The following is a 26,560-nucleotide window of genomic DNA, read 5'->3' as shown; positions in this document are numbered from 1 at the left end:
CCACTAAAGCAGCACAAACCCCACTGTAAACCTGACTCCACATCTCTATTCCATCACCAGGTTTTTCTTTAGATGGAAAACACTGAAGCAATTACAGATTCCCTGTACATACAAAACATACAAAATCACCCACTTTGGGTGGGAAGGGACCTTAAAGCTCACCCAGTTCCACTCCTTGCCATGTGCAGGGACACCTCCCACTATCCCAGGCTGCTCCAAGCCCCATCCACCCTGGCCTGGGACACTTCCAGGGACCCAGGGGCAGCCACAGCTTCTCTGGGCAATCCCATCTGGCTGATGGGTGCACCTGGAACCATGGGGCCTTGGCTTCAGGCTGCAAATGCAGAAGGTTTGAAACCAACACCTAAAGCAGCCATTTGGTTTCTAACAGCCTTGTCAGGACCCCATGGAGCAGACACAAGATCTGGTGACAAGATAGCATCTGGAGTTGTGTTTAAGCCTATTTCAAGCATCATCTGTTATTTTTTCTTTAAAACAGATAACTTGGATTCTTGCAGATCTCCTCCTGAGCAGTTATCCCAATTAAGTCACTCCCCAGCTCTCCCAGCCCTGCTGCTCCTGCAGCACTGGTGCAAACAGCAAGGGCAGGTCCAACCCTGCAGCCTTGAGGCTGCCACAAACACCTGATGATGCTTTCACTTCTAAAACACTAATCAAAGGTTTCCATGGGAACCTGCAGGAGCAGGAAGAAGGTGGGAAATTACAGGTCAGCTCTACCACCGAAAGAAAAAAAATTATCCCATTCCTTCGCCCTCGCAAAGTTTCAAGGTAACACAAAAATATTGATTCATCGGGGTGCAGAAAGGCAGAAAATACGCCCCAGAGCAGTCATTTGTTGCATAAAGAAATCACTTTTAGTCCTTCAATGCTCTGAAACCACGTGAGGAGCTTCAGCTCCGCTCTGCCTCCTGGGCAGCCTGGGGAGCCAAAGCCAGTGCAGGCCATCCAAAGCAACACAAGGTTCCCAGCAGGGAATGGGTTCCTGGTGCTGCCATGGGGCTGGGGGGCTGGCTGGGCAGCTCCTGTCCTTCATCCCTCCCTCCCTCCCTCATCCTCCCTCCCACCCCTCTCACTCTCTCAGCCCTCGGTTCACTCACACACGGGTTTCCCGTTGCCAACCAGAAATGACTCAACACCACACACACACAAGGAAACTTTTCCACCACTATTAACTTTCAGAGGAAATGGAAAAAGGAGAGAAAAACACATCAGTCATAAACGTACTTTGCCAAATGGTTCATGAGCAAGTGCAGCATCTGCCTGTTTTTCTCTGGGAGCCGATGAACGAGGCTGTGGATCTCCGACACCCTGGACTCCTGATTCTCTAGCTCTGCATGGGGAACAGAAGATGATTTATCTCCACATTAGGGCGCTGTTATGGGAAGAGGCCTAACACTGTCCCTGACAGACATCCCAGGGAGCTTCTCCATCCCACAGCCAGGCACTGCAGATGCTGCAGTGAGCTGAGAGCAGACACCACGTGAACAGCATGGTGAGCAGGGCAGGGCTGCCTGCAACCGGGGCGATTCCAGGGATGGGAATATGGGCACATCCCCGTGTTCAGTGTGCCCAGTGCAGGCCAGGCTGGAGCATCTGCTGCTCCACAGGCTGCTTGGGTCCATGGTGCCAAGTGGGAGCTGCTGGAGGAGGCCAGCACTGCCATGGCCATGGGTCACAGGGCTCTCCTGACATCCCACTCTGATATCCAAAGGCTGCACAACTGCCAACAGAAAATGCCCTGCTCCCAGCAAAGCCCCTTCCCCTGGGCAGTGAAGGAGGCATGGCCCAGATGTGTGAAGCAGCAGGGAGCCCCTCAAAGCCCCCCAGACCCCATGGTGCAGTTCAACAGCAGCCAATGGTCCCAACCACAGGAGCCTCCACCAGCACCACTCCTGGCACTGCCCACGCTCCCTCCTCTTCCTCTGTCACCCCCAACACCAGCCTGCCCCTGCTCCAGCCCTGCTCTGCTGGCCAGGACCAGCCCTGGGGAGGCAGCAGGGCAGGGGGATCACAGCCACAGGCAGAGAGGCTCCTCTGTGGGAGCCACAAACACCAACAGACTCACTCGCTGCTTTGATGAAGCTCCTTTGAAACTGGTACATCATCAGGGGCCCTGGGAGCATTCTGGAAGATAAAAAGGAAACAGGCACAAAACACATCTGAGGAACACAATCCACACTGAGAAAGCTTTGCCCCTACAATAAACTCAGCTCCACTTTGAAAAGGGCAGAATTAAGCAACACCAACTCTAATTAATTCCCCCATCCAAAGGAGTAAGATCTATGCAAGGACCTTTGATTTATTCACCACTAAATTAATCTTTAATTTTAGCATTCCTTCAGTAACACAGCTTCAGTGCATTGCTGAGCCCATGACTTCCAAGGAACTTTGAAAAGAAATTGAAAAATAAACAAGCCTAGCTGTAAAACTTTCCCAATCCCCATTCCCATTGTCCCCTCCCACTGCTGCATCCCTTCAGAGGGACACGCTGGTGCTGCCCACATTCCTCTTTGCTTAGCCAACAGTTCAGACTCTGGAGCAAAGGTTGCCAATCATGCAAAATTCTGTGATTTTCTAGGCTGAGATCCACCAGGCTAATTACCCTTATCACCCTAATTGGATTTAGGCTCTCTCTTGTGCTCCCTCAAACACAACCCTGCACACAGCAGTCGCTGAGAGCGAGGAGCTGCGGTCACAACAGGTAGGAGCACGTTGTGGATAATGAGATGCTGCTGCCTGCCAACACCCAACACTGTTGGGAAGATCCCCAGGACAATACTGGCCTGCCTGACACACACAAATCAGAGCTACAATAAAGCTCAGCACCAGTTCTGGAGAAGCTCCTCAGCCCCTGCCCTTACACAGCACTGCCCTGCCCTTCCGCCACGTGCTCAGAAGGTGGGAGTCCACTGGGAAAAGCTCAGGGAAAAGCTTTAATCAAGGCAGGGGATGCAAGAATGAGCTTTTTAAATCATGTCTGTATAATATGTGTATCTGTCAGAGCTGAGTGTGTTCTCCAGATCCTACTCAAACATACTGGAAAGCCAGGAAAAAGCCAGGGAAAAGCCAGAATAAATTCCCTAAGAGCAGTTTCTGCTCTGTTTCTATAAAAGTGCTGTTGTTAAGGGTCTGCAATAACAGGCAGTAAAATGCCAGGCCAGCACCAAACCCCTCCTGAAGCCAGGTGAGGCTCTTCTCCTTACCTCAGGTACGTTTTCAGTGCACTGGTAATGGTCTTGATCTCCCACTCTGCACAGATCTCTGTGTCTGTCTCTGTGGCTGTCTTGGGATCTATGGAAAAAGACCAAAAAAAAACCAGCAACTGAAGGAAACTGAAGACAATTCCAGCTGGTGCCAGCTCAGCTGTGTGGGGAGACCATCACACCCCATTTTATTGCTATTCCCAGCTCAGGACACGTCTGCAGGGGTGTGGGGCTGTAGGACAGGCCAGACTCAGCAACACGGGACAAGAGAAGAAAAAGGGAATCCTCCATCCTGAGCAAGGACAGTGCTGTGTGGCTTGGAGTGTGCAGGACACCGGGCACAGCAGTGACAGCCAGGCACAGACACAGGGACCAGGGACCCTCCTCCCCACTATGGGCAGCACTGTCACCCTGCAGCCACCTCGCCACCCAGCCCTTGGCTGGCAAATACAGCCACAGCCACCTGCACAGTCACCTGGGTTAGGGGTAGGGTTAGGGTTAGTCACCTGCACAGTCACCTGCACAGTCACCTGCAGAGCCACCACCAGGCCAGGGACAGTGGGCTCAGGCACAGCATTGACACCCAGATGGTGACAGCTCCCAGCCAAGGCCAGGAGCACCAAACTGAAGCCAGGAACACCAAACCAAGACCAGGAGCACCAAAAGGCAAGGCCAGGTACATCAAACCTAGGCCAGGAGCATCCAGCCAAGGCCAGGAACATGCAACCAAGGCCAGGAGCACCAAGCCAAGGCCAGGAACCCCAACCAACACCAGGAGCACCAAACTGAAGCCAGGAACACCAAGCCAAGGCCAGGAGTGCCAAAATGAGGCCAGGAGAACCAAACCAAGGCCAGGAATACCAAACTGAGGCCAGGAACATCAAACCTAGGCCAGGAGCACCCAGCCAAGGCCGGGAGCACCAAGCCAAGGCCATGGAAAGCCCAGCATGGAAGTGCCCCATGTGCTGATCTCTCCTGCCTGGATGCTGCTCCAATGGTCTTTGCTGACTCCATCTGGAAACTCAGCCAGGATCCTGCTCCCAGCTGAACCTCCCTGCCGGGGTCCCTGGTGAGGGTCCCCCCTGTGCCAGGTGTCCCTAGGGAGCCTGGGTGCCAGGGCTGCCACTGTCCCCAAGGCCCAGGGTGACACAGCCCCAGCTGCCAACACCATCTGCTCCCACGGGCCCAGCTCAGGGCCTTTTTGCCTCTCCACACGCACAAACAATGTACTCCTGAGTTTTAAAGCCCCGCATAAGCATTGGGCAGTTTTTAACCTACTTAAAAGAATGCTGCGAATAGAGCTCAGCTTTCCCTCAGGGCAAAGGTTTATTTTAATTTAAAAAAACATCAAGAGGCAGCTTGGAAAGGTAAATACATAAGAAATGCATATTCACACAAAGATCATGTGTGTCTCAGCAATCATACAAATGACCTCCATCCTCCTGACTCAGTGCCCAGGAAACTTCCTACAGCACTGCCTTTGCAAAGAGAGAATTTTAAGATAAGGAGTCAAGATAAGTTCGGCATAGTAAAAAAAATAAAAACAAACAAAACTCCATCTTTTTTTTACAAGAAACTTTTTACCCAAAGCAGAACAAACAGTGTGTCTTTGCAAAGGCTCAGGCAGCAGTTTCTAGGCTGGATCACTGAACACGAGGTGAAATTCCACAGTCGGTCCCATGAAAGGGCTCAGCGCAGTTAATCAGCTCCCCTTGACCTTCACATTTATGAGGCTGCAAGGAGCTGCAGCAGCTGCAGCATCTGTCCCCAGGCAGGGGCTGTGCCAGCCCTGCCTCCCACAAGGACACACTTCCACAGGAACTGGGGCACGTGGGACCAGGGCTGGAAGGGCACCCACAGCCAGGGGCAGCACTAACCCTGCAGCTGCTTTAACCCTGCTGCCAACCCCTGATCTGGTGTCTCCCACCGTTTCTCCAGGGTGAGGGGCAGCACCTCATCACCCCAGTGGGATTATCAGGGAGAGATTTCCTAAATCCCAGCGGTGAGGGGCTGGAAGGAGCCCCACTCCCACTCACGGCCCACGTGGCAAAGGAGCAGGAGCAGATCAGATGCTGTAACTCACCCTCTGCAGAGCTCGGCCCTGCTGGGGCCCCACAGTGCCACAATAAACCCTCTCACGGGAGCTCCCACTGGTGAGAGTTTGGTTATTTGTGGGGTTTTGTCCCATTATTTGTCCTCATTTTGATGGCACGTGGTACCAGTGAATGCTGGGGAGAGGATCTGCCCCCACCAGCCCCGGGAGCACCCCCAGCGCATCACCCCAGTCCAGACCCCGACATGATCTGCCCTGAAAGCCAAGCCAGGGGCTGGGGCTGCCCCTGGCCCAGCAGTGCCCTCCTGCAGGACCCCCTGCCAAAGCCCTTCCCAGCAGTGCCCTGACAGCAGCTCAGGGAAACTCGATCTTTTTGCCATTTCAGCTCTATGTGCAGCAGCGAGGCTGCCCACATTCATTTCTAAATATAAGGGAAACCTGACAGTGGGAGCACAGCTTGGCTCCTCCATTCACGGGAGCCCGAGGGCAGCGAGAACAGATGGGTTTGACAAGGGACACGTTTCCTGTGACACTGACTCCACACACAGCCCAAACGCCGAGGGTGATGGAGATTTAATCCCCCACAATTTGGAGAAATTATGGACTTGTGGGTTTGCAAAGCAGCCCAAGAATGGACACCATGGGGGATTCCCAAAAGGGGTCCCAGTGCCAGCCCTGACTGCCTCCAGCAGGGCTTCCAGCCCCAGCAGCCAAGGAGGACACACCAGGACAAAGGAAAAGCACCAGCCATTTATCACCTCCTTATGAGACACAGGGGCGACAGCTGAGTGGCTTCGGTGGCTGAGGAGATAATGGATGCTGGATGCTGTCCAGAACTGAATCGCTCCCAGCTCGGCAGAGCTCCTCACCCAGGCCAGTTCTGCCATCTGTCACAGCCTGGGGGCTGACACCAGCACTGGCACCTCCGTGCCAGGAGAAGGGGTCCGTGGCCCTGCCATCTGTGGGATGTGGTGATGGGCATCACTGAGGGCCTGCCTGTGACCTGCCAGGACCTGTCCCGGGGCGCCAAGCCTGGCTGTTCCTGTCAGCAGTGCTCCTGGCGCTGTCCCCGTGCCCACCCTGGGTGCCACAGGACACTGCTGGCTCCCCACAGCCCTGCAGGGCACCTTCACATCCCCAGCCTGTGCCAAACTCCTCTAATAACAGCACCTGCCTCCAGTCTCGTGACTGCAAATGTGAACTTTCCAAATGCCACAAGAGCAAAGAGGTGCCCTGCACCCCGATTTGGAGCTGTGCCCTCCCACTCCAGTCACCTGCATTATCTGTTTTCCACAGGTTAACACTGACAGCTGTGACAGCCACCATGGGCTCTGCTCACTGAACACCTTAGTGGTGGCAAAACAAGGAGGAATTGGAAAAGGAAAAGATGCTGAAACACAACAGATGAAAACCTTCTGTGAGAAGAAATATGCAGAGAAAGGAGCACTGGAGTTTTGTGAGGACAAGGAAAAGGAAATCATGTAGAAAAAAAGATAATAAGTGCAGGGAAAGAAGATGACCAGAAATGCCACACATCTTCCCAAGGAGTAACAAACACATTCAACAGGGCACTAACAAATTAGTGAGCATTTGTTTCCCTATTCCTGCAGCTATTTCATCTGTGCTTTTGCCAAGTCTGAGCAGCACCACACAGGACTGGCCAAGGGCAGCTGCCCAGCTCTGCTCTCTCCTCCACTGCTGTGTCTCAGGCATGTCTGGACAGACGGACAGACTGGTCCAGGGCTGCAGCTGTGGGATGGAAATGCTGCCTGTGAGGTCAGGGCTGAAATGGTTCTGTCCCCACAGCCAGAGCAGAGCTCTGCTGTGCCAAGAGCCAGCAGCTTGGAGCATCCAGAAATGCAGGATCCAAGGCCTCAGACACAAGGGAAACATGCTGGAAAACTCTGGGCAAGGCTGAGATAAACAGGCACAAGAAAGTCCGTGGGGAAAGCAAGAACAGCCACAGGCAGCATGCAACATCCAGAGAAAATCATTTCAAAGGGTGCTGGGAACAAGGGGGCAGATAGGAGATGAAAAGCCAAAGCTTTCAGCTATTTCTTTGAAGATTTTGGTTTGCATTTGGGAAGGCTGCCAGAGCCCAGAGCATGTGTGAGCAGGACACCAGTGACTGCAGCAGGGCCTGGTGAAGCCAGTCCCACACGAGTCCTGTCCTACCTTCACACCTGCCCACGGTGCCCAGCACCTCCTGGCTTCAACACGGTCCTAAGGGCACAGTCACTACCATCAGGGACCCTGAGAGGAGCCCCTGCTCCAGCTTGGCAAGGCCTCAGAGCAGCACAGCCCACTGCCTTTACAAATTCCATCCACTCACCCATCAGGATGCTCAGCAGCTTCTGCACCCGGGAGTTCACCCCCACGATCCGGTAGAGCCCCTGCTCATTGATCCCTGGGGAAACAAGGAACCTGTCAGCACAGGGTCACAAGGGCTGCTGACATTGCTTCCACTCCTTTGCCTTCTCAAACAGCAAAGCCCATGAAACCCTCTCACCTATCAAACACAAAGCCACAGAAGATGGTAAAATTTGGGGTTGATATCAAGGTTTTCACGTATCCTTTCATTAGAACTGTTACCCCAGTTAGCTCAGGAACAAGGATCTGAGCACTCTTTTCCTCCTTCCCACAGCCATGGCAGCCCCAAGCAGGATCTGCACTTAACCAGGGTAATCTGGGAAAATTTTACTGTGCCAAGTTCTTCAGGTTGAGGTCTGAGCCCTCTGCATCTGACCTGCCCCTGCAGGGCTGGGACAACCCCACCTGTGCCCAAGGAGCCTCACAGAGGTTCTGGGGACACAATCCCACATGAGAGGACGTGCTTGGCAGCATTCCTGCAGGAAGGATGCTGAGGTGAACACCCCCTTGGTCCTGTCCCAGGGTGTTATTGGCTCACCCTGCCCCATGTCTGTGAGTCCTGCTGGCCCAGCCGTGGGGCAAACGCCTCTCTCATCAGCCCCAGCACGTCATGGGCTCATCTGATGTGGGTCCCAGGGCTCGTGAGTCATTCTGTCCATGGAAAGGGCAGGAAAGCAACTGCTCCCCTGCCAGCAGCTGCCCCAGAGCAAGCCCAGCCCGAGGCTGCCCTACCTCTTGTTTCCACAGCGTGGATGCACTTCTTGATGATGCTGAAGCCGATGCTGTCCAGCTGGGCAGCTGCAGGGAAGGGCAGAGAGCAGGGTGAGCGGCTGGCAGGGCAGGGCAGGCCCTCACAGGGAGCACCAGGCTCCTGCTGAACCATCCCAGCAATGCACCACTGCCCAGAGCAGCAGGAGATAAATGAGGGCAGTAACACAAGTACAGCAGATTGTACCAGCTGTAACCTGGGCAAACACAGCCACTGATCTGCATTCCAGCCTCCACATCCCTCTGAACCAAGCCCTGGGCTCTGCCAGGCAGCTACCACTGCAGATGGACAAAATTAATTTAGGATCAAGGTGAGATAACCCAAATTCGTCTGGAAAGTTGACAACGGGTTGCTTGGGAAGAAATGAAATTGGACATTTGGACACAACAAATCCCTGAAATGGCACATGAGGTGTCTTGCCTCTGCCCAAGAGTGAGAGCTAAAAAATGAGAGTTAATGGGATGTACCACTCAATTCACCTGTGCCAATGCAGGATTTCCTAAGGTCAAGGAATTACTAATCCAGGAACCCCAACAGCTGCTGGAAGAATTCACCCCACAGAGAGCTTTCCACCACTGCCTGGCAAACACTGCCCAGCTATTTGTTATGGAAAATTAGTACCTCCCTAGAGAAAGGGTTGGAAAACCTTCCACAGGGGAGGGAAGGGTGGGCAAAGCCACCCCGGGCTGCAGACCCCATGGAATGCTGTGATGGGAGAGGGCAAAGCCATTCCAGACCCCAGGGACGCTGTGATGGGACAGACACAGCTCGTTCAGTGCAGGGCAGGGCAGGCAGGGAGCAGAGCCCAGGCTGGCAGTGCCCTCTGCAAGGCACGTGCTGCTCCCCTCCCTGGCATTCCCTGCTTTTCCCCTGCCCCATGGGCAGCTGCCAGCTCCAGCCCTTCCTAATCCCTTGCTCTGAGCCCCGTGCTGGGGCTGGGCTTTGTCTGGTGAGTGGCACGGGGACCCACAGCAGTGCAAAGGAAAACAGCTCCGTTCTGTTTGTCTGGGCAAGCAGGCTGCAGTGCTGAGCCAACACAAGCACAGAGTGCAGACGGCTGTGCCACGGCACGTGAGGACAATGCAGAGGCTGCAGGGCCCTTTGCTGGGCACCCTCAGGGCTCCCAGCATGGATGCAGCGCGAACCCAGCGTGCCATCCATCAGCTGGCACAGCTGCCATTCCCAAAGCACTGACAAACACGAGGGTACCTGAGCAGCTCAAAGCCATGCTGTGGAAGCTGTCCTGCTGCAGCAAGCCCAGCTCAGCAGGTCTGCTCAGCCCTGGCACGGCGTGACCCTGACCTGTGGGCATCCCTGTGTGGTGCTGACAGTCTGGATCACTGCCCCAGGCTCTCTGCCAGCCCACCCCACAGAGCAGCAGCTTTCCCTTAGCCCCTTGCCTGCTTGGGCCCCCAATGCCAGGCTGGACAGGGCTTGGAGTAGCCTGGGATAGTGCAAGGTGTCCCTGCCCACAGCAGGAACTGGATCAGCTTTAAGGTCCTTTCCAGCCCAACCCATTCATGACTCCACCACCCTGCAGGGCCCAGCACCCCAGGGCCAGGCAGGGCTGGCATCCCTCCCTGCAGCAGGAGCAGGAGACCCAGCAGTGCCTCTGGGTGAAGTGACCTGGCACAATCCCCCTGAGCAGAGGAACAGGCTCCTCCACTCACTGTCATACTCTGCATTGGGAAAGATCGGGATTTATTTGCAGTAGTTATATCCAGAAATAATATCTGATTAAGTTTCCAAAGTGCCTTTATTCATCCTTAAACTTAACTTCTGATGAGCATCGTAAAAGCTTGGCTTCCCCTCTCTCGGAGCATCTGCTCTTTATCCCAGCCATTTACCACATGACTCAGTTCAGCAATGGCCCAGACCAAAGGCAGATCTGGACCTGCTGCTGTCCAGATCACAGATCCATGGAATCACCTGGGATTCCACCTGAGATCACAGATCCAGGGAATCACCTGGGATTCCATCTGGGATCACAGATCCATGGAACCATCTGGGATTCCATCTGGGATCACAGATCCATGGAACCATCTGGGATTACACCTGGGATCACAGGTCCAGGGAATCATCTGGGATTCCATCTGGGATCACAGATCCATGGAACCATCTGGGATCACAGATCCATGGAACCATGTGGGATTCCATCTGGGATCACAGATCCATGGAACCATGTGGGATTCCATCTGGGATCACAGATCCAGGGAATCACCTGGGATTCCACCTGGGATCACAGATCCAGGGAATCATCTGGGATTCCACCTGGGATCACAGATCCATGGAATCACCTGGGATTCCATCTGTGATCACAGATCCAGAGAATCATCTGGGATTCCATCTGAGATCACAGATCCATGGAATCACCTGGGATTCCATCTGGGATCACAGATCCATGGAATCATCTGGGCTTGAAAAGCCCCCAAGGTCATCAAGCCCAACCATTCCCCCAGCACTAAGCTCTGTCCCCAGGAGCCACATGGCTGTGGAACCCCTCAGGAATGGGCACCCCCTGCCCTGGGCAGATGTGCCAAGGCTGGACAGCCCCTTCAGAGAAGAAATCCTCCCTATGTTCCAATCTGAGCTGTCCCTGCCTGGCCGAGGCCAGGTGGAGGAGCCTCCCTGGAGCTCTCCCTGCCCAGGCCAGGTGTGAGGCTCAGCTCCAGGCCCCCACACGTGTCTCAGGCTCTTCCCCCAGCAGCATCCAGTGCCCTGCCCAGGCTGGACCCCTCCAGGAACACTTCACATCAGCACAGGGGACACGCACACCTGCACAGCAGCTGTTCCCACACCCCCCCAGCTCACCTGACCTTCAGCAGCATCACATTCCAAGGGCTACTCAACTGCTCTCATCCCCTTCTATTTTTGCCTGGCAGATTATTTCTATTTAATCCATTAATTCCCTCCCTTTACACTGGTGTGACATCAGGGTGAAGGGAAGGGGGCAGGGGCTGAATCAGCTCTGTCAGCCTGGCTCCAGCCGTGTCAGGGCAGGGCAAGGTCAGAGCAGCTCCTCTGCCTCCCCACCACACTGGGCCATGCAACCACCTCGGGCTTGAATTCTTTCAGAGACATTTTGGAAATAAGAACCACAGGGGAGGGGGGAAATCATGAAGCAGAGACCAGAGGAATGAGCTTTCAGGTCTCACCAGAAATGAGTTCTCAGGGCTCTGACTACCAGTGAGCTGCCAAGATTGGGAAAGGAAGAGTGAGGGTCGGATTAGGTTAGAGAAATGGAAGAAGATTTTTACAACGAGGGTGGCAGGCCCTGGCACAGCTGTGGCTGCCCCTGGATCCCTGGCAGTGCCCAAGGTCAGGTTGGACAGGGCTGGGAGCAAACTGGAACAGTGGGAAGTGTCCCTGCCATGGCAGAGAGGAGCTTTAAAGCCCTTCCAACCCAAAATACTCTGTGATTCCATGACTGTGATTGCTGGGAAGGGCCAGAGCACCGAGACAAGGGCACAGCAGACAGGGCAGGCAAAGGGACTCAGGAGTGGATGCGGAGGATGGAGAGTGAAATGGCAGGAAGGCAGGGAGAGGAGGAATTTTGTGCTGTTCCATGCAGTGAGCACAAATGGCCTGGAGGATTTGTTTCCATGGAGCAGGGCAAGTCCTTCTGCTTAGCAAAGTAGAGCATCTCAATTCCCCTGGCTCTGATGGTTCAGTGACAGCCCTCAGCCCCTCCACAGCACACGATAAATCCCCCACAGCCCCACGGCCATCTGGCCACACAGCAGGACAGCAAACCCAGAATCTCTGCAAAACCACAGCGTTCTGAAAGTGCCTCCACAGCACTGGGAGGCACTGCCAGGCTCCAGAGGTGCAGGCAGGAGGCAGAGGTGTGGAGGGTGCATCAGGAACTGCATCCACACCCCTCCATCCCCACACTCACTGCAGGTCCCTGCAGGAAAAGCCTGCATCAAGGGCTGCTGGCAGCCAGGCAGGAGCTGAATGGATTTCAGAGTGCCTGGGAGGCAGGCAGAGCTCTGAACAGGGGTTTAGTGGGGCTGGAGCAGCCAGCCCTCTGCTCACACCAGCCCCAGCAAAAGGTTCAGAAACACCTTCAGCCAAGGGTCCCAGCCTGCTCCCAGAACCAGGGAGGACACACAAGGACACACAAGAAGGATCATTCTCATTTTTAAGAAAGCCCAAACGGTGTCCTGAGCTAAACCAGCAGGCACAGAGCTGGCAGAGCTGTGTGCAGGGACAGGGAGCAGTGACAGCTCACGGAGCTGAGTCACCCTGGGCTCTGCACCCCACAAACTCCTCCTGCCCCCAGGAAAAAGGGACAGGGGAGCTGTTCCAGCAGGGCTCCCAGCCCAGGGACAGTGACCACGCTGCCCTTCCCAGCACAGCCCTGAGCTCTGCCGGGTCACCTGGAGGCACAGAGCAGGTGAACAGGCAGGAAAGGATGGATGTGCAGCTGATGGCAGAGGGGGTCAGAGGGAAGGGGAACCACAGAGGGGGCAGAGACTGCTCTGTGCAAGGGCTGGAATGGGTGTGAGGAACATCAGCTGCAAATTAAACCAATTACTGAGAGAGAAATGCTGGGGCTGCAGATGGAAATGTCGTGTCTGAGGCAGCACCAAGCACTGAACAGCAACCCAGGCCTGGCCCTGGCTCTGAGGGAAGGGACTGGGGCTGCAGAATTGCAATTATGGCAAATCCAACCTACTGGGAAATGGCTCAATTAAGGGTTTTAAAACACAGGACATAAGAGGCAGGACCAGGTGCAACTGCTCCTCTAGGAAGAAAACAAGTGCTTTCCTGACCCAGGGCTTTGATTGCCCGAACCACAATAAAAAGACTTTTATTTTTAAGGGCTCTTGTTGACAATCTTGACAAGGCAGGACCTCCTTACTCCTGTATTTCTGCTCCAATTCCCCCTTGGAAAGACTCACTCACCCTGCACATTCTGGCTCAGAGAGAAGAGCTGCCTGGTCCCAGGTGTCACCTTCAGGAGAGGTCCCCAGGCCACCCTGCAGTGCCACTGGGGTGGGGACACGGTGTGGGGCAGGAGGGGACACACCCTGAGGGATGCAGGCACTGCCTGGCCCTGCTCTGCACAGCCCCAGGTCCCACCAGCAGCTTTCTGCCCCTGGTCCCTGCTGGGTGCCACCCTGGGGTGCCCTCACTGAGCCCTGCCACCCCCAGCCCAGTGCCACCCCCCAGCCCAGTGCCACCCCCCAGCCCAGTGCCACCAGCATCCCCTGCTGACCCTCCCACAGCTCAGCCACCTTCAGGGTCAGGCTGGAGCAGAAATACTCACTGCCTTCGCTCTGGTTGTCCTTGTTGGAGTTGTACACCTGGAAAACACAAGCAGAAAGCCTTGTGAAGACCCTGGCACAGCTGGTGCCACCACAGAGTGGCTGCTGCCAGACCTCCCCCAGCAGCCAGGTCCCCAGACACCACCACGACCTCTGCACACAAATGCTGGGCTGGCCCAGCTCTGGAGTTATTTAAAATACTGCCTAGGACAGCTCTTGAAATAAAGAATGCAAATGGGATGGACCAGGTAAAAACAGAAATTAGAGGCTTCTAAACAAAATGGAGGTGGGGTTGGACTGGATGAGCTTTAAAGGTCCCTCCCAACCCAAACTGCTCCATGGTTCTGTGACTCCTCCAAACTGCTCCATGATTCTGACTCCTCTCCTGAAGGCCACTCACAGAGGATGTAAACTCAGAGCAAAGCAGGCAACTCCCTCATGGGCATTGCAGGAACCCCTGGCAGGTGCAGCTGGGGCAGGGAGCGGGCATCCCCTCCTCAGCTACAGCCTGGGCAAAGAGCCAGGCAAAGGGAGGGAGAGGAAAAGAAACGTCCTTGATTTAGAGAGCACAAGGAGTGCAGCAGGGTGAGGCACTGAGTGCAGCCAGCCCTGCTCCCAGCACAGCCACCACCAGGGCTCCATCCCAAACCTCTCCAGCCTCCCAACATCCACACTCTTCCTCCCACCCCATCACCACAGCTTGGCTGCTGGAGAGCAAAGGGACACCTCAGTGGACACAACAAAAAGGGAAAACACTGGCACAAGGTTTAATCACCATGTGAGGGCACTTTAAAAGCCCAGGATAATACCAACAGCAGCTGTAAGAAGATCAGCCCTCAGACAGGCTGTATTTCCCCAGCTCAACAGAGTAAAATGGTTTAGGATAATCCTTCAGTGCTCACCAGGAGCACTCCCACCCAGCCCAGAGCCACAGCAGCACCTGGATGTGGCTGAGGGGGCACAGAACAGCACCCAGGCTGCTGAGGCTGTGGGGAGCAGGGCTGGGAGCCCCTGCAAGGGCAGCTGCCCGCATCACATGCTGCCTCCCAAAATAGCCAGCAGGGCAAGCCTCCAAAGGCCGTGTTGATAGCAACACCAGCAGCAACAGGGCAGGGCTGTGCTCCAGCATCCCAGCCCTGGCACCGACAGGAGCCCTGGTGCTCTGTGCTTCCCCAGGGTCCCTGCTGGGGATGTCCCCCAGGAGCTGCAGGATCAGCCTGGGGCCTCTCAGAGGGTCAGAGCCAGGCCTGGGCACTGCTGGCACTGCTGGCACGCCCTACTGATCACCCCAGCACCAAAAGCTCCCAGCAAGGCTGTGTGCCACAGGGCATGTGTCACAGACATGTTTCATGAAAAATCCTTTTGATAGGATTCTTCTCCTGAGAAGCTGAGAGGCCTCAGGAACAAAATGTAAACATTGATTATCTGCTGCTGTGGGATGGAACAGGTGCATCTGGGATCGGTCTCATGTGGTTGTTTTTAATTAATGCCCAATCACAGTCAGCTGGCTCGGACTCTCTGGTCAGTCACAAGATTTTATTATCATTACTTTCTATCCTTTTATTATCATTCCTTCCTATTCTTTTATTATCATTCCTTCCTTTCCTTTGCTAGCCTTCTGATTAAATCCTTTCTTCTATTCTTTTAGTTCTAATGTATCATTTTCTTTTAATATAATATATATGATAAAATAATAAATCAGCCTTCTGAAACATGGAGTCAAGATTGTCATCTCTCCCCTGCTCCTGTGAGCACCACCCCAGGCATGGCAGCAGCAGGGCACACAAACAGATCCCTTCCCTGGAGGTGACCCAGACCCAGGCCATTCCTGAGCTGGGCACCGCAGGACACCCTGGACCAGCTCCACCACCCAGGACCTGCTCAGGGAAGCACAAACCCAATGGAGCAGCTCAGAGCTGGGCTTTGGGCAGGTTCTGGCCCCTCCAAGGAGCTCCTTCCCTGTCCCCCTGCCAGGACACCTGGCTGTGTAACACCAGCCCGAGCAGAGAGGATTGTTTGCAGAGAAAATCCATCAGCCACATCTGGCAAGCGGGGGATGATTCAGCAGCAAAAGCAGCTGCAGTCAGCAAGAGAGTTCTCCTCTAGGAACAGTGTTTATATCAAGAAAATTGAATAAGGGGAAAAAGGTAGGAAAACACCCGCAGGCTGCCCTGGCAGCAGTGCCCACCACAGCCAGCCTTCCCTGGGGAAGTTCTCCCTCCAACCTCAGAGCCTCTGTTGGGGGGTCCCAGCAGGGACTGGGCTCAGCCTGTCACCCAAAGTCACCCAAACCTGGGATCTCACACACAGTTGGTGCCCTGGCTCACACACAGGTAACACTAAACACAGCCAAGGGTCAGCCTTGGAGCACCCTGGGACAGGGTGGGATGAGAGGAGCCTTAGGGTCCTTCCAACCCAAACCATTCCAACTTCTGGTGCACAGCAGCTCCAGGGACATCCCCTGCCTGCACATGCGCTCTTCCAGTCTGGATCCATGAAACAGCAGAGGCTGTTATCACCAGAGACTGCTCTATAAAACAAGGGGAAAGGGCAGACAAGGAAACACAATATGCCTTTGCCATTAACTGCAAAGTGTGCACACAGCAAGAGGGAAGTTTCACACAAAGGTCAACGGCAGCCATAAAACACAGAGTCACTGCCACCCTACACCCATCTTATCAAGGACAAACCTTTTATCCCTTGTCTCTGTTAATCCACTAACACAGCTCCACACCAGCAGGGCTTTAGCTAAGCCCCAAGTCTGCAATATCCCTTCCTTTTTCAAAAATACTTCTCCTATTCTGCCTCAAGTCTTTTAGAGGGAGATTTTTCTGGATAAGAGAAAGTTTCCAAGTCTGAGGAAAGGGCTGCTGTATAGAGCTCCAGGAGTGAGGCTCCTCCAGTGGCCCAAGGGTCAGCCCTGCCCTGCTGGAGCCCTTGGGCTCGTGCCTTGGCAAAGCTCCCCTGCCCAGCCTGGCCCAGGGATGCTGATATTCCAGTCCTTCAAAACAGCTCTGATAGCAGGCACGGCTTAAAGCAGAAGATGCACTTGAAGACTGAGCCTCACACACACGTGAGGCAGTTCATGCACCAAGGGTGAGGGAGAGGGTGCAGAATTCCACAGAGGTTCCTGCTATTCCCACACCAGGGCTGCAGCACCTCTGTCCTGGCAGAGATGGGCTGAGAACACTTTGGAAAAGCTCTCCTGAACCCTCTTCCACACAGCTGCCAGTGCTGGATTTGATCTCCCTGCCCTCAGCCCCTCTCTCAGAGGTGCTTGCACCATTGCCATGCCCAGGCTGTGGCCAGGGGAGCACGAGGGGACAGCACAGTGCCACTGTCACAGTGACAGCATCCAGCACAGTGCTCTGAGCTCTGCCCAGCACAGGGCAGGCAGGATCTGCAGACACACACATCACCCAGCACGGGCCAGACAATAAAACACCAATAAATACACAATAAAACACCAATAAATGAGTGTATTTTTATGCCCGCATGCTGTTTGTCCTGTTGTTAACACACTCTGGAGGAAACAGCCCCAAACCCAGAGACTTTCTCGTGAAATGAAAAGCTTCTTTCACTTTGCAGCATTAGTCACTGACAAGGGATGAGAAATGAGAGGGAAGAAACATTGCTGGGAGGTGAAGGGGCTGTGGCCCACAGACACGTGTGGGAACAGGCTGGGTTATAAAACTCCCAGAATTGGGACCAGTGACTAACGAGGAGACAAATCCCTGCCCTGCAGCACTGCCATGCTCCAACGTCTCTCACACTAATTATTCCCTTTTGATTGTATTTCCAGAGCCAAAATATCCTCCCAGGCAGTTTCAGAAATGATGTGTATAGAAAAAATATATATAGAGATAGTACAAAACTTACAGACCTTCATGTCTTGTATTTAGTTTTCTAAACTCCTACTGTAGATGGTAAAATATCCTGAACAAAACCAGATTGTATAATTTTTTTTTAGCAGAAGCCACTGCTGCTTCATTCCTGCAGGATAATTGCTGTCTGGAAGCTTAAAGAAGACCTTTGCAAGCTATTATTGAAAAATTCCAAGATGCATCTGTAAGTAATCCAAAAAGATAAATTTTATGAGAGCAGTTACAACTCATGACTACTTTGACACTTGCACTATTATGAACTTGATATTTAAGATAATTCATCAAAGAACCAGTTATTTCCTTTGCTGAGACATTTCACCAAACGCATGCTTTGTTTTGCAGAGGAAATGGTTTTATAGGGATGATTAAGAGCTCTGAGATGTTGGAGGGTGTGGTAGAGGAGCACAGGGCCCAGGAGGAGCTCCCTGCTCCATGGCGCCCAGGGATGAGCTGGGGTCACCCACCCACACTGCTGGCTCCTGGATCCATGTCCCAACCTCTCATGGACCACAGCCTGGGCAGGAGCAGCACTGCAGGTGCTTTGCCCTCCAGATTCAGTCCTGCCACTGCCACACACCCCACACTGGAGCTGTGCATCATGCAAGCGTCAGCTGTGGATTTTCCTCATCAGAAACCCTTTGAAAGACACCATCTGGAGCCTCAAACACTCCTACAGCCACTGACAGCCACCATCTGGAGCCTCAACCACCTCCACAACCACTGATGGCCATCACTGAGGGCCTAAAATGCTCCTACAGCCACCGAGAGCCACCACCCAGGGCCTGAAACAGCCCTCAGACACATCCAGAGCCTGAAACAGCCCTCAGATACCATCCAGAGCCTGAAACAGCCCTCAGACACATCCAAAGTCTCAAACAGCCCTCAGACACCATCCAGACCCTCAAACAGCCCTCAGATACCATCCAGAGCCTGAAACACCCCTCAGATACCATCCAGAGCCTGAAACAGCCCTCAGACACATCCAGAGCCTGAAACACCCCTCAGACACATCCAGAGCCTCAAACAGCCCTCAGACACATCCAGAGCCTGAAACACCCCTCAGACACCATCCAGAGCCTGAAACAGCCCTCAGACACATCCAGAGCCTGAAACACCCCTCAGATACCATCCAGAGCCTCAAACAGCCCTCAGACACCATCCAGAGCCTGAAACACCCCTCAGATACCATCCAGAGCCTGAAACACCTCTACAACACCATCCAGAGCCTCAAACAGTCCTACAGCCACTCTCCATCACCTGATGCACTTCCTGCTTGTGCACAGATAAATCAAGAAGAATTCAACCCATCAGATTTCCAGCCTGATCCTAACCAAACTTTGCACACATGACGTGCAAAGAGCAAATGGGTCTGTGAATGGTTTGGGATGACACTGGACTGTGGGAAAGGAAAAGGAAGTAGCTGGGGTTGGAAGGGGAACTACAAAAAGATGATGTTGCGTAATTTCATTTTTATTTCCTCATTTCAGAGGTCACGCTGCTGCCCATGGTGCTCATTAACCCCCACACGACACGGGCTATGATTTCCTAAGGCACTTGCTTCATTTTAAGTTTCATTCACTTTCCTTTAAAATCCAAAATGGCCCAACCTAAGCTGCATCCCTTGGAGGCTGCACAGTGTTCAGCACAGTTCCCAAAAACCTTCAAATTCCAACACTGGTGTGAGATTCTGCCTGATGGCTAGAATCTAGAGGAAAGGATTGCCCAGCTGCTCAGAGGAAAGAGGGATTTCGGGAAAGCTGGAGAGCAGGAGGCCAGCAGCCCTGCTTTGCAGAGAGGGGCATCTCCATGCAAGGAGGATTTCAGCTCCATGTCCTGCTGTGGAAGATTCCACCTCACCCTCCCTTCCCTGGTGCTGGGACCTTCCCTCCCAGCCAGAGTTTCCATTTGGACTCTCAGAGTGGGCCAGTCCTGCCAGAGTTCCCTGGGCTCCCTGGGGAAGAGGGGTGTTTGCAAGGTCCACAGCAATGGGAGGAAATGCTGCAGTGTTATGCAATTTCCTTGTGATTCATATTCAGAAATCCTCAAAACAGCCAGGAATGAGTCTCTCAACTTTCAGCTCCAGAGATGCACAAGCCCAAGGGGTATAAATAGATATGACATTCCCTCAGAACTGGTAGCCCAAGTGGCTTTCCAGCCACGCTGGGCCAGCCTGGGGAGCCATGGGCAGAGGAGCACAGACATTCCACACGAGTGTTTTGCAACGCTTTTATAAGGGCAAATGGGCTGGAGAGCAGAGCTCCAGCTGGAGCCTGGCCACCCTGGCTGACTCAGCTGCTGCTGGGTGTCTGCAGCACCCCCAGCACCCCAGAGAGCCCTGCCTGAGCAGGGAGAGCTGGGGACCCCACACTTCCCTCTCCACACCTCAGCTGCCTTTCCTCTTGATGCCTTCCCCACCAGAACCCCAGGGATGCTCCTGATCGTGTCCCCACAGCCCCCAGCCTGTCCTGCAGGCCCTCCATGGGCACGGGGGTGGCCAGAGCGGGGCTGGAGCTCTGGCACCCAGAGATGGCACAGGCCTGGGGCAGGGGGCACCCTGTACCCTGTCCCTGCAGCAGCAGGAAGGGCTCAGAGGAAGAATGGAGAGAAGAAAGAGAAAAGGGAGATGGACCCTCCAAACGTGCCCCTGAGCTCGGCACTGGGAGCTGCTTCACTGGGACACAGCCCTGGAGCAGCATCCCAGCAAAGCTCATGTACAAAAAGCCTGTTTCCTTGTTAAAAGCAGGACACCTGGCAACCTTGATGAAATCAGCCCTTGTTTCTGGCTCTGCCTTATCAACCCTGTTCTATTTCTGTCTGAGAGCCAGGTTTTCATACTACAAGCAGGATTTTCAGAGCTAGACTACACTGTGTTGTGGTTGGAAATAACCTGCCCTGCTCTGAGAGCCAGAAGGATATAGATAGGAGTATGATCTCTCCCAGCCCACATCCCTGCAAACCTCTCTGCAGCAGGAGGGGAGGGAAAATTATGCCTTACTTTCCCAAGTGGAGAACTTGGCAGGGCAGCAGAACCCCACTGTGAAATGCTGGTTTATGTCATGCAGACAAAGCTGTTCATTTGGAAGAGGGTGGCCAGGGACCCTGGCAGCTCCTTCCTTCCTTCCTTCCTTTCCTCCCAACCTACTGTTCATCACAGTCAGAGCCACCTCCCACCTCGTGTCCCCCTTTCTCTCTCCTGCTCCTTCCTTCCAACACAAATTCCAGCTTCAAACTTATACCCTGGGCCTGACCAAAGGACAGAAAAGAGAAATCTATCACAAATGCAGCATCCGGGGGGCATGAATCCCCTACATGGGTCTTGCTCCTCTGTCTCTCGGAGCTGAGCTAAAGGATGGTTCTAATTAACAGCAAGCCCACATTTTATTACAAGTGCAGGCATTCCCAAGGGCCCCTGGAGCCGAGGCCAGCCGGGCTCCCCGCCAGCCAGCTGGGCTGCTGAGCTCAGCGCAGTTATACAACCCTGTTTGTCACCCAAGGGAACAATCACCTGGGTCAGGATGGGGAAACCACCTGGGTGACACTGCCAGCTCCCCACGGCTCAGCCAGAGCAGGGAATGCAGCAGCAGCAGCCACGCTGGGCTGGGTGGGAGCGAGGGGAGCTGAGCGTGTCAGATACGCTGCAGCCTGGAATAACCCAGCTAAAGGTCAACTGCTCCAACAAAATACATTTCTGGAATAACTAAAGCGCCTAAAGTTTCCCAGAGCGGCATTTCTAAGCGGGTCCAGCGAAGCAGACATGTTGGGATCACTGAATAACTGATTAAAAGTGAAAACTTGCACTGCTCTAAGCTTCCCCCAAGTTTTCTGGGATGCTTGAGCAACAGCTCGCACATCCTCCTGCGGCAGCCCTGCCTGGAGCCCGGCCAGCACACACGCCCTTCCTCCTCCCAACGTCTGCTGACGAACACGGGCTCTCAACACATCAAAACCAGCCTAATTTTAAATGACAGTGTCATCTTTATTTTTAAAACAACTGTAACACAGCCGTGCCTGGTGCTCCTCCTCTGTGAGAGAGGTTTGACACTGCCCGGGTGGCTCCGTGCCAGGACCGGCTCAGGCACCGCTGCCTGGAGCTTTAAGGACTGGGACACCCTGAGCTGAGACCCCTTTCAAACCCCCCTTTGCACCTGGGGACACTGTGGGAAAGCAGCAGAAAGGGGACACAGTCCCACCCCTCCTCTCCCACAGAGACTTCTCTAAGCCCAGGGTGGCTGCAGAGCTTTCTTGGCAATCCTGGGATGTGGCACAAGGTTCTTTCCTGGCCTTGGGAGCCAGCCCAATGGAGCTTTAAAGGCTCCTGGTGTCCCTGTCCAAAAGTGCAGCAGCACGTTTATCCCTCCCAGACAGGGCCTGAAATTCCACAACACTCCCAACCTCCCTGGGAAACCCTCAGCCCTGCCTGGACCCACCCAGGGGCTGCCAGCACTCCCCACCACCATTCCCACCATCCAAACAATACTGGTGAGAGACAGCACGGGACACATCCACCCTGCCATGGCCTGAGCCTGATCCCAGTCCTGCTCCTGATCCCAATTCTGCTCCTGATCCAATCCTGATCTCAGTCCTGCTCCTGATCCTGCAGAGCCCAGCTCCACACACAGATCTGCCAGCAATGACAAACCCAGGGTGAACACAGAAATAAAATTATCAAAACAACAGAGTCCAAAGACCTTCTTCTGGGGCTGCAGCTGGGAGGAGAAAAACCCCTGGGTGAGGGATGGTAATGGGGCTTCAGCAGGACAGTAAATCACTGCTTAAAACCAAATGTAAGACCCAATAAAGGAGGAAATAATGGAAGAGGCTGGCTTTGTGAGTCATTGTAGCATGAACCATTTACTTTAATTTTTAATTTAAAGTAGGAAACAATACTCTAATAGTCTATTTAAATTGGCAGGGAAATTTGTTCTCCCAACATGGAGCTATTCCCTGAATTTCTACATGTTTGTTGAATTGCCTGATCAAATAACTTGAAGCAGAGGTGATAAAGAGAGGAAAGGAAAGTGAGTGTGCTCTCTTTGGTGTGTCACTCCAGCTGAGCTCTGTGCCTCCCTGCTGAGGCTGCCAGCATGGCTGCAGGGTGGACAGCACGTTCCCACCAAACCATGACACCAAATCCCTGGATGCAAGCGCCCTGCTCCCTGCCCTGGGGCTGGCTCACCTCTCTGGGCCCAGGCTCACAAACAAGTTGCTGCACGCAGCTGCTCCATCCTGTTCCACATCTGTGCTGCAATCCAGGTTCAATTATCCCCATGGCCCAGGCACCCACAGACCCAGCCCACCCTGAGCACCACGTTCACCCCAGCCTGAGCCCAAACCCACCTGAACACACCTGCAGCAGAGCTGGTGGCTGTCCCACGTGGGAGATGACTGCTGTGCCATGTCCTGTGCACCAGGACCCACAGCCTCATCCCCAGCCCTGACCCTGTGAGCTCCTCTTGGGGTTATCAGCAGTGACAGAAGGAGACCAGTGGCTGTCACTGGGTCCCCACCAGAGACAACCAAAGGGAGAGCAAAACCCCACTGGTGTCCTGGGACCAGCCAGCCCAGCATGCAGGCAAAGCCAAACTTCCACAGCCAATTTCTGCAGCACAGGCCCCAAGGAAGAGCAAGGAATGCATTACAGCCACGGTGAGGTATTCACACCAGAGACAGGAGCTCTGCTCTGCTCCTGGACACCCCAACAGCACAGCTGCAACAAGAGGTCACTCACTTGCCAGAACTGGGTGGGACAGCACTTTTAGGTGTGTAAGAGCAATCCAGAGGGCTCTTTTTTCTTTTAAAAATTATCTATAATGCTTCTCTAAGTATTTTTCCCTGAAACTGCTTCTTAAGCAGAGGACAAACCCCAGCAGCCACAGGACTCCAGCTGGGCGAGCCGTCAGCCACTGCAGCAGCAGTTGCTGGAACCAGGAATAAAAGCCTGAAGTCAAGGCTTAAGACCTCGCTGGCTTAAGTGCTTTAGAAGCAAAATAAAAGCTTACAAACTCCACGTAAAGTTACTGCTATTACAGGCTTAAAGGGTTACCAAACAGGAGAGGGAGAGGGAGGGAGCAGCAGCAAGAGCACATGATCTGAGAATAACACAGAACATGACATGGACCGTGCTTCTCTGAGGATCCCCTGCTACCATCTTGTCCCCAAAAAGGACAAAGCATTTTTTGGGGAAACAATATTGAGCTGTGGGATGCAAAACAAGCCAAGCAGGGGCTGCCCTGGGCCGGTTTGGGTCCCAGGGGGACTCACCATCACCACAGCTCCCCGCACTGGGGGGTGGCACCGATGATGCCCCCAGAGCATGGAGAGACTGAGCCCCAGTTCAGGGAAAGTTCACTGGGTTGTCTGGGCTGGGCAACAGAGTGGAGGCAAAGAGAAGCAGCAAACAATAGAAACTTAGACACAGGAGTGGGCAGAGTGGGGAAAAAATGTTCTGTTCACTAAAGAGAGAGACAGGGAGATGGAGAAGCAGCAACAGGGATGACTCAGGTCAAAGAGAACAACAAAAGAAATCTGCTGTAAGCAAACAAACCCAGGCAGGATGAAGGCCATGAAAACCTGCAAGACAGAGTACACAAAAAAACATATTTTCCAGCAAGCTGACAAAAACACGTCTGTGGGACTGAGAGCCTAATCAAAGCTGAGCATGAAAAGGGCTGTGAGGGAAGGCAGAGCAGAGCAGAGGCAGGCAGGGAGCAAACCCAGGGAGAGCAGAGCAGGGAACAGGAACACGGCGATCACCCGCGCTCGCCCACGGGCTGCCCCTGCTCAGAGCTCAGGCCACAGACACTGCCTGTGCCCACAGGTGCTCTGGGCGAGCCTTCCTCCACCATCCCTGACAGCTGAGATGGATTCACAGCACAGAGCACATCTGCAGCTCCAGTGAGTGCCAGGGCAGTACAAGGGCTTGGGAGGAGAGCAGGGGGTGCCTGTCCTTCCCCCTGCTGCAGCCACACTGGGACTGGAGTCCTTCAAGTGAATTTATTTCTTGAATGAGCCAAAATAACAGGAATGCCGAGGTTGAAAGCACTGGAGTGAGTTCAAAGGACAGCGTTTCCACTGGGAAATAAATCTCTCACCATTTTGTATAATTAGACAAGGAAAACGAAAAACTATTTCAGAAAGAATTCCCAGAAGCAATATCCAAGGAGGAGGTGAGAGGTGTGCTGGGCAGGAATGTGGGGCTGGGCTCTGCTGCCAGTGCCACAGGAACACGGGTGGCATCTCCAGCAGCAGGGCTGGAGGAGCTCCAGGAGCACTGAGAGATGTGCCAGGACCACCGACAGGTGTGCCAGCAGGGACACTGACAGGTGTGCCAGCAGGGACACTGACAGGTGTGCCAGCAGGAGCACTGGGGCAGGGGCAGGGCACGGGCAGCTCCAGAGGCACATCCAGAGTGACACCAGCCCGTGTGGAGGAGCCAGCACACACTGAGGGGACACACTGCAGGAGGGGGAGGCAGAGAACAGAGGAGGGACACGGGAGGTTTGGGGCTGTGAGTCTGGGGACACAGCCGGGAGGTGAGCGCTGTCCCCACTCCGAGCAGCCCCTCAGCCCCTGGGTGTGGGCCGGGGTCACATCACTGCCCGGGGGTGCGGGCGCGGCGTCACCCCGGGCACAGGTGCCGAGAGTGGCCGGTCTCAGCTGCCATCTAGTGGGGAGCAGCCACGGCTCCGGCACTGCTGGGGGAAAAGCCCTCCCAGCCCATCTTCCCCACTCTGTCCCCAGCCCAGAGCCCCCAGTGCCACCTCCAGCCCTTCCTTGGGCACTCCAGGGATGGGCACTCCAACCCTCCCTGGGCAGCTCCAGTGCCTGAGCTCCCTTTCCATGGGGAAATTCCTGCTGTGCCCACCCTGAGCCTGCCCTGAGCCCCCTTTCCATGGGGAAATTCCTGCTGTATCCACCCTGAGCCTGCCCTGAGCCCCCTTTCCATGGGGAAATTCCTGCTGTGCCCACCCTGAGCCTGCCCTGAGCCCCCTTTCCATGGGGAAATTCCTGCTGTGCCCACCCTGAGCCTGCCCTGAGCCCCCTTTCCATGGGGAAATTCCTGCTGTGCCCACCCTGAGCCCCCTTTCCATGGGGAAATTCCTGCTGTGCCCACCCTGAGCTGCCCTGGCCCACCCTGAGGCCGTTCCCTCTGCTCCTGTCCCTGTTCCCTGGAGCACAGCCCGACTCCCCTGGCTGTCCCCTCCTGTCAGGAGCTGTGCAGAGCCACAAGGGCCCCCTGAGCCTCCTCCTCCTCTTCCTCCTCCCTCCTCCTCACTCATTCATCACAACCTTACCTAAACACTTACCTTGCTCTTTGCCACAAGACACAGCCTAATTTGTGCCTCTCCTAAACCCACAGCCCAGCACAGCCACCATCAGCCAACACAGCTTTTATTCCTGACTCAGGTTCCAAGGAAGTTTCAGAATCGCCCTGGCCTCCACCACATACATTTGCAAACTGCATCAGCAGAGGAGAAAATCCATAAGAAACTGATCCTGAGTATCTTAACAAAACCAAACACCGCTGCTCCGTCATGGAGTTAGCAGTTTCTCCTGTTTCCAGCCTCTGCAACATGGAAGAAAACCCAAAGTCAACACGGGGGCTTTATCCAAATGAATAACAAGTGGTAAGAGTTAACGGCGTGATGAGGGCTGTCTGGAGCTGCTCTGACTGGGAGACACAGTGTAAATCTTCTCAAGTTGTGACAAATGTCTTGGCTAATGCAGCCACATTCTATGTTTAAGTCTCACTAAGATGTAATTTGACATTTGGGTTTACTTTTTTCATTATAATTAAGACACAAACTCCAGTCCGCGCTAATCTCTGCACAGGCTGAATTTGCTCATGGAATTACCATCCCCACCGTGCCAATCCTTCCCCACACTCTGCAGTCAAATCAAAGGAAAACCAGACATTCTTTCCAGTAGGGTTCTGGTTACAGAAGTACAGTCAAAGCATAGGATGGATATTTCTACGAGTCCAAAGG

The 26,560-nt window shown here is 54.1% G+C and overlaps 1 protein-coding gene across 3 annotated transcripts in view; it reads right to left on the bottom strand.

Annotated features, from left to right (window-relative positions):
• Positions 1-26,560, bottom strand: part of ARHGAP26 (Rho GTPase activating protein 26) — a 100,715-nt gene that overhangs the window by 40,535 nt on the left and 33,620 nt on the right. For all 3 annotated transcript variants that reach the window (XR_009419567.1, XM_059483644.1, XM_059483645.1), the window contains exons 12-17: positions 13,692-13,728; positions 8,380-8,445; positions 7,610-7,684; positions 3,225-3,312; positions 2,087-2,145; positions 1,246-1,351 (exon numbers count right to left, since the gene is read on the bottom strand). Coding sequence is in view for 2 of the 3 variants with exons in the window: in XM_059483644.1 (XP_059339627.1) it covers positions 1,246-1,351; positions 2,087-2,145; positions 3,225-3,312; positions 7,610-7,684; positions 8,380-8,445; positions 13,692-13,728 (431 nt within the window). In the remaining variant the exon portion in view is untranslated. The remainder of the gene's footprint in view (positions 1-1,245; positions 1,352-2,086; positions 2,146-3,224; positions 3,313-7,609; positions 7,685-8,379; positions 8,446-13,691; positions 13,729-26,560) is intronic.

Source organism: Ammospiza nelsoni, chromosome 16 (assembly GCF_027579445.1).
Source record: "Ammospiza nelsoni isolate bAmmNel1 chromosome 16, bAmmNel1.pri, whole genome shotgun sequence".
Taxonomy (NCBI): Eukaryota; Metazoa; Chordata; class Aves; order Passeriformes; family Passerellidae; genus Ammospiza; species Ammospiza nelsoni.
Note: the sequence above shows the minus strand (reverse complement) of the source record. Positions and strands in the feature narration are given on the sequence as shown.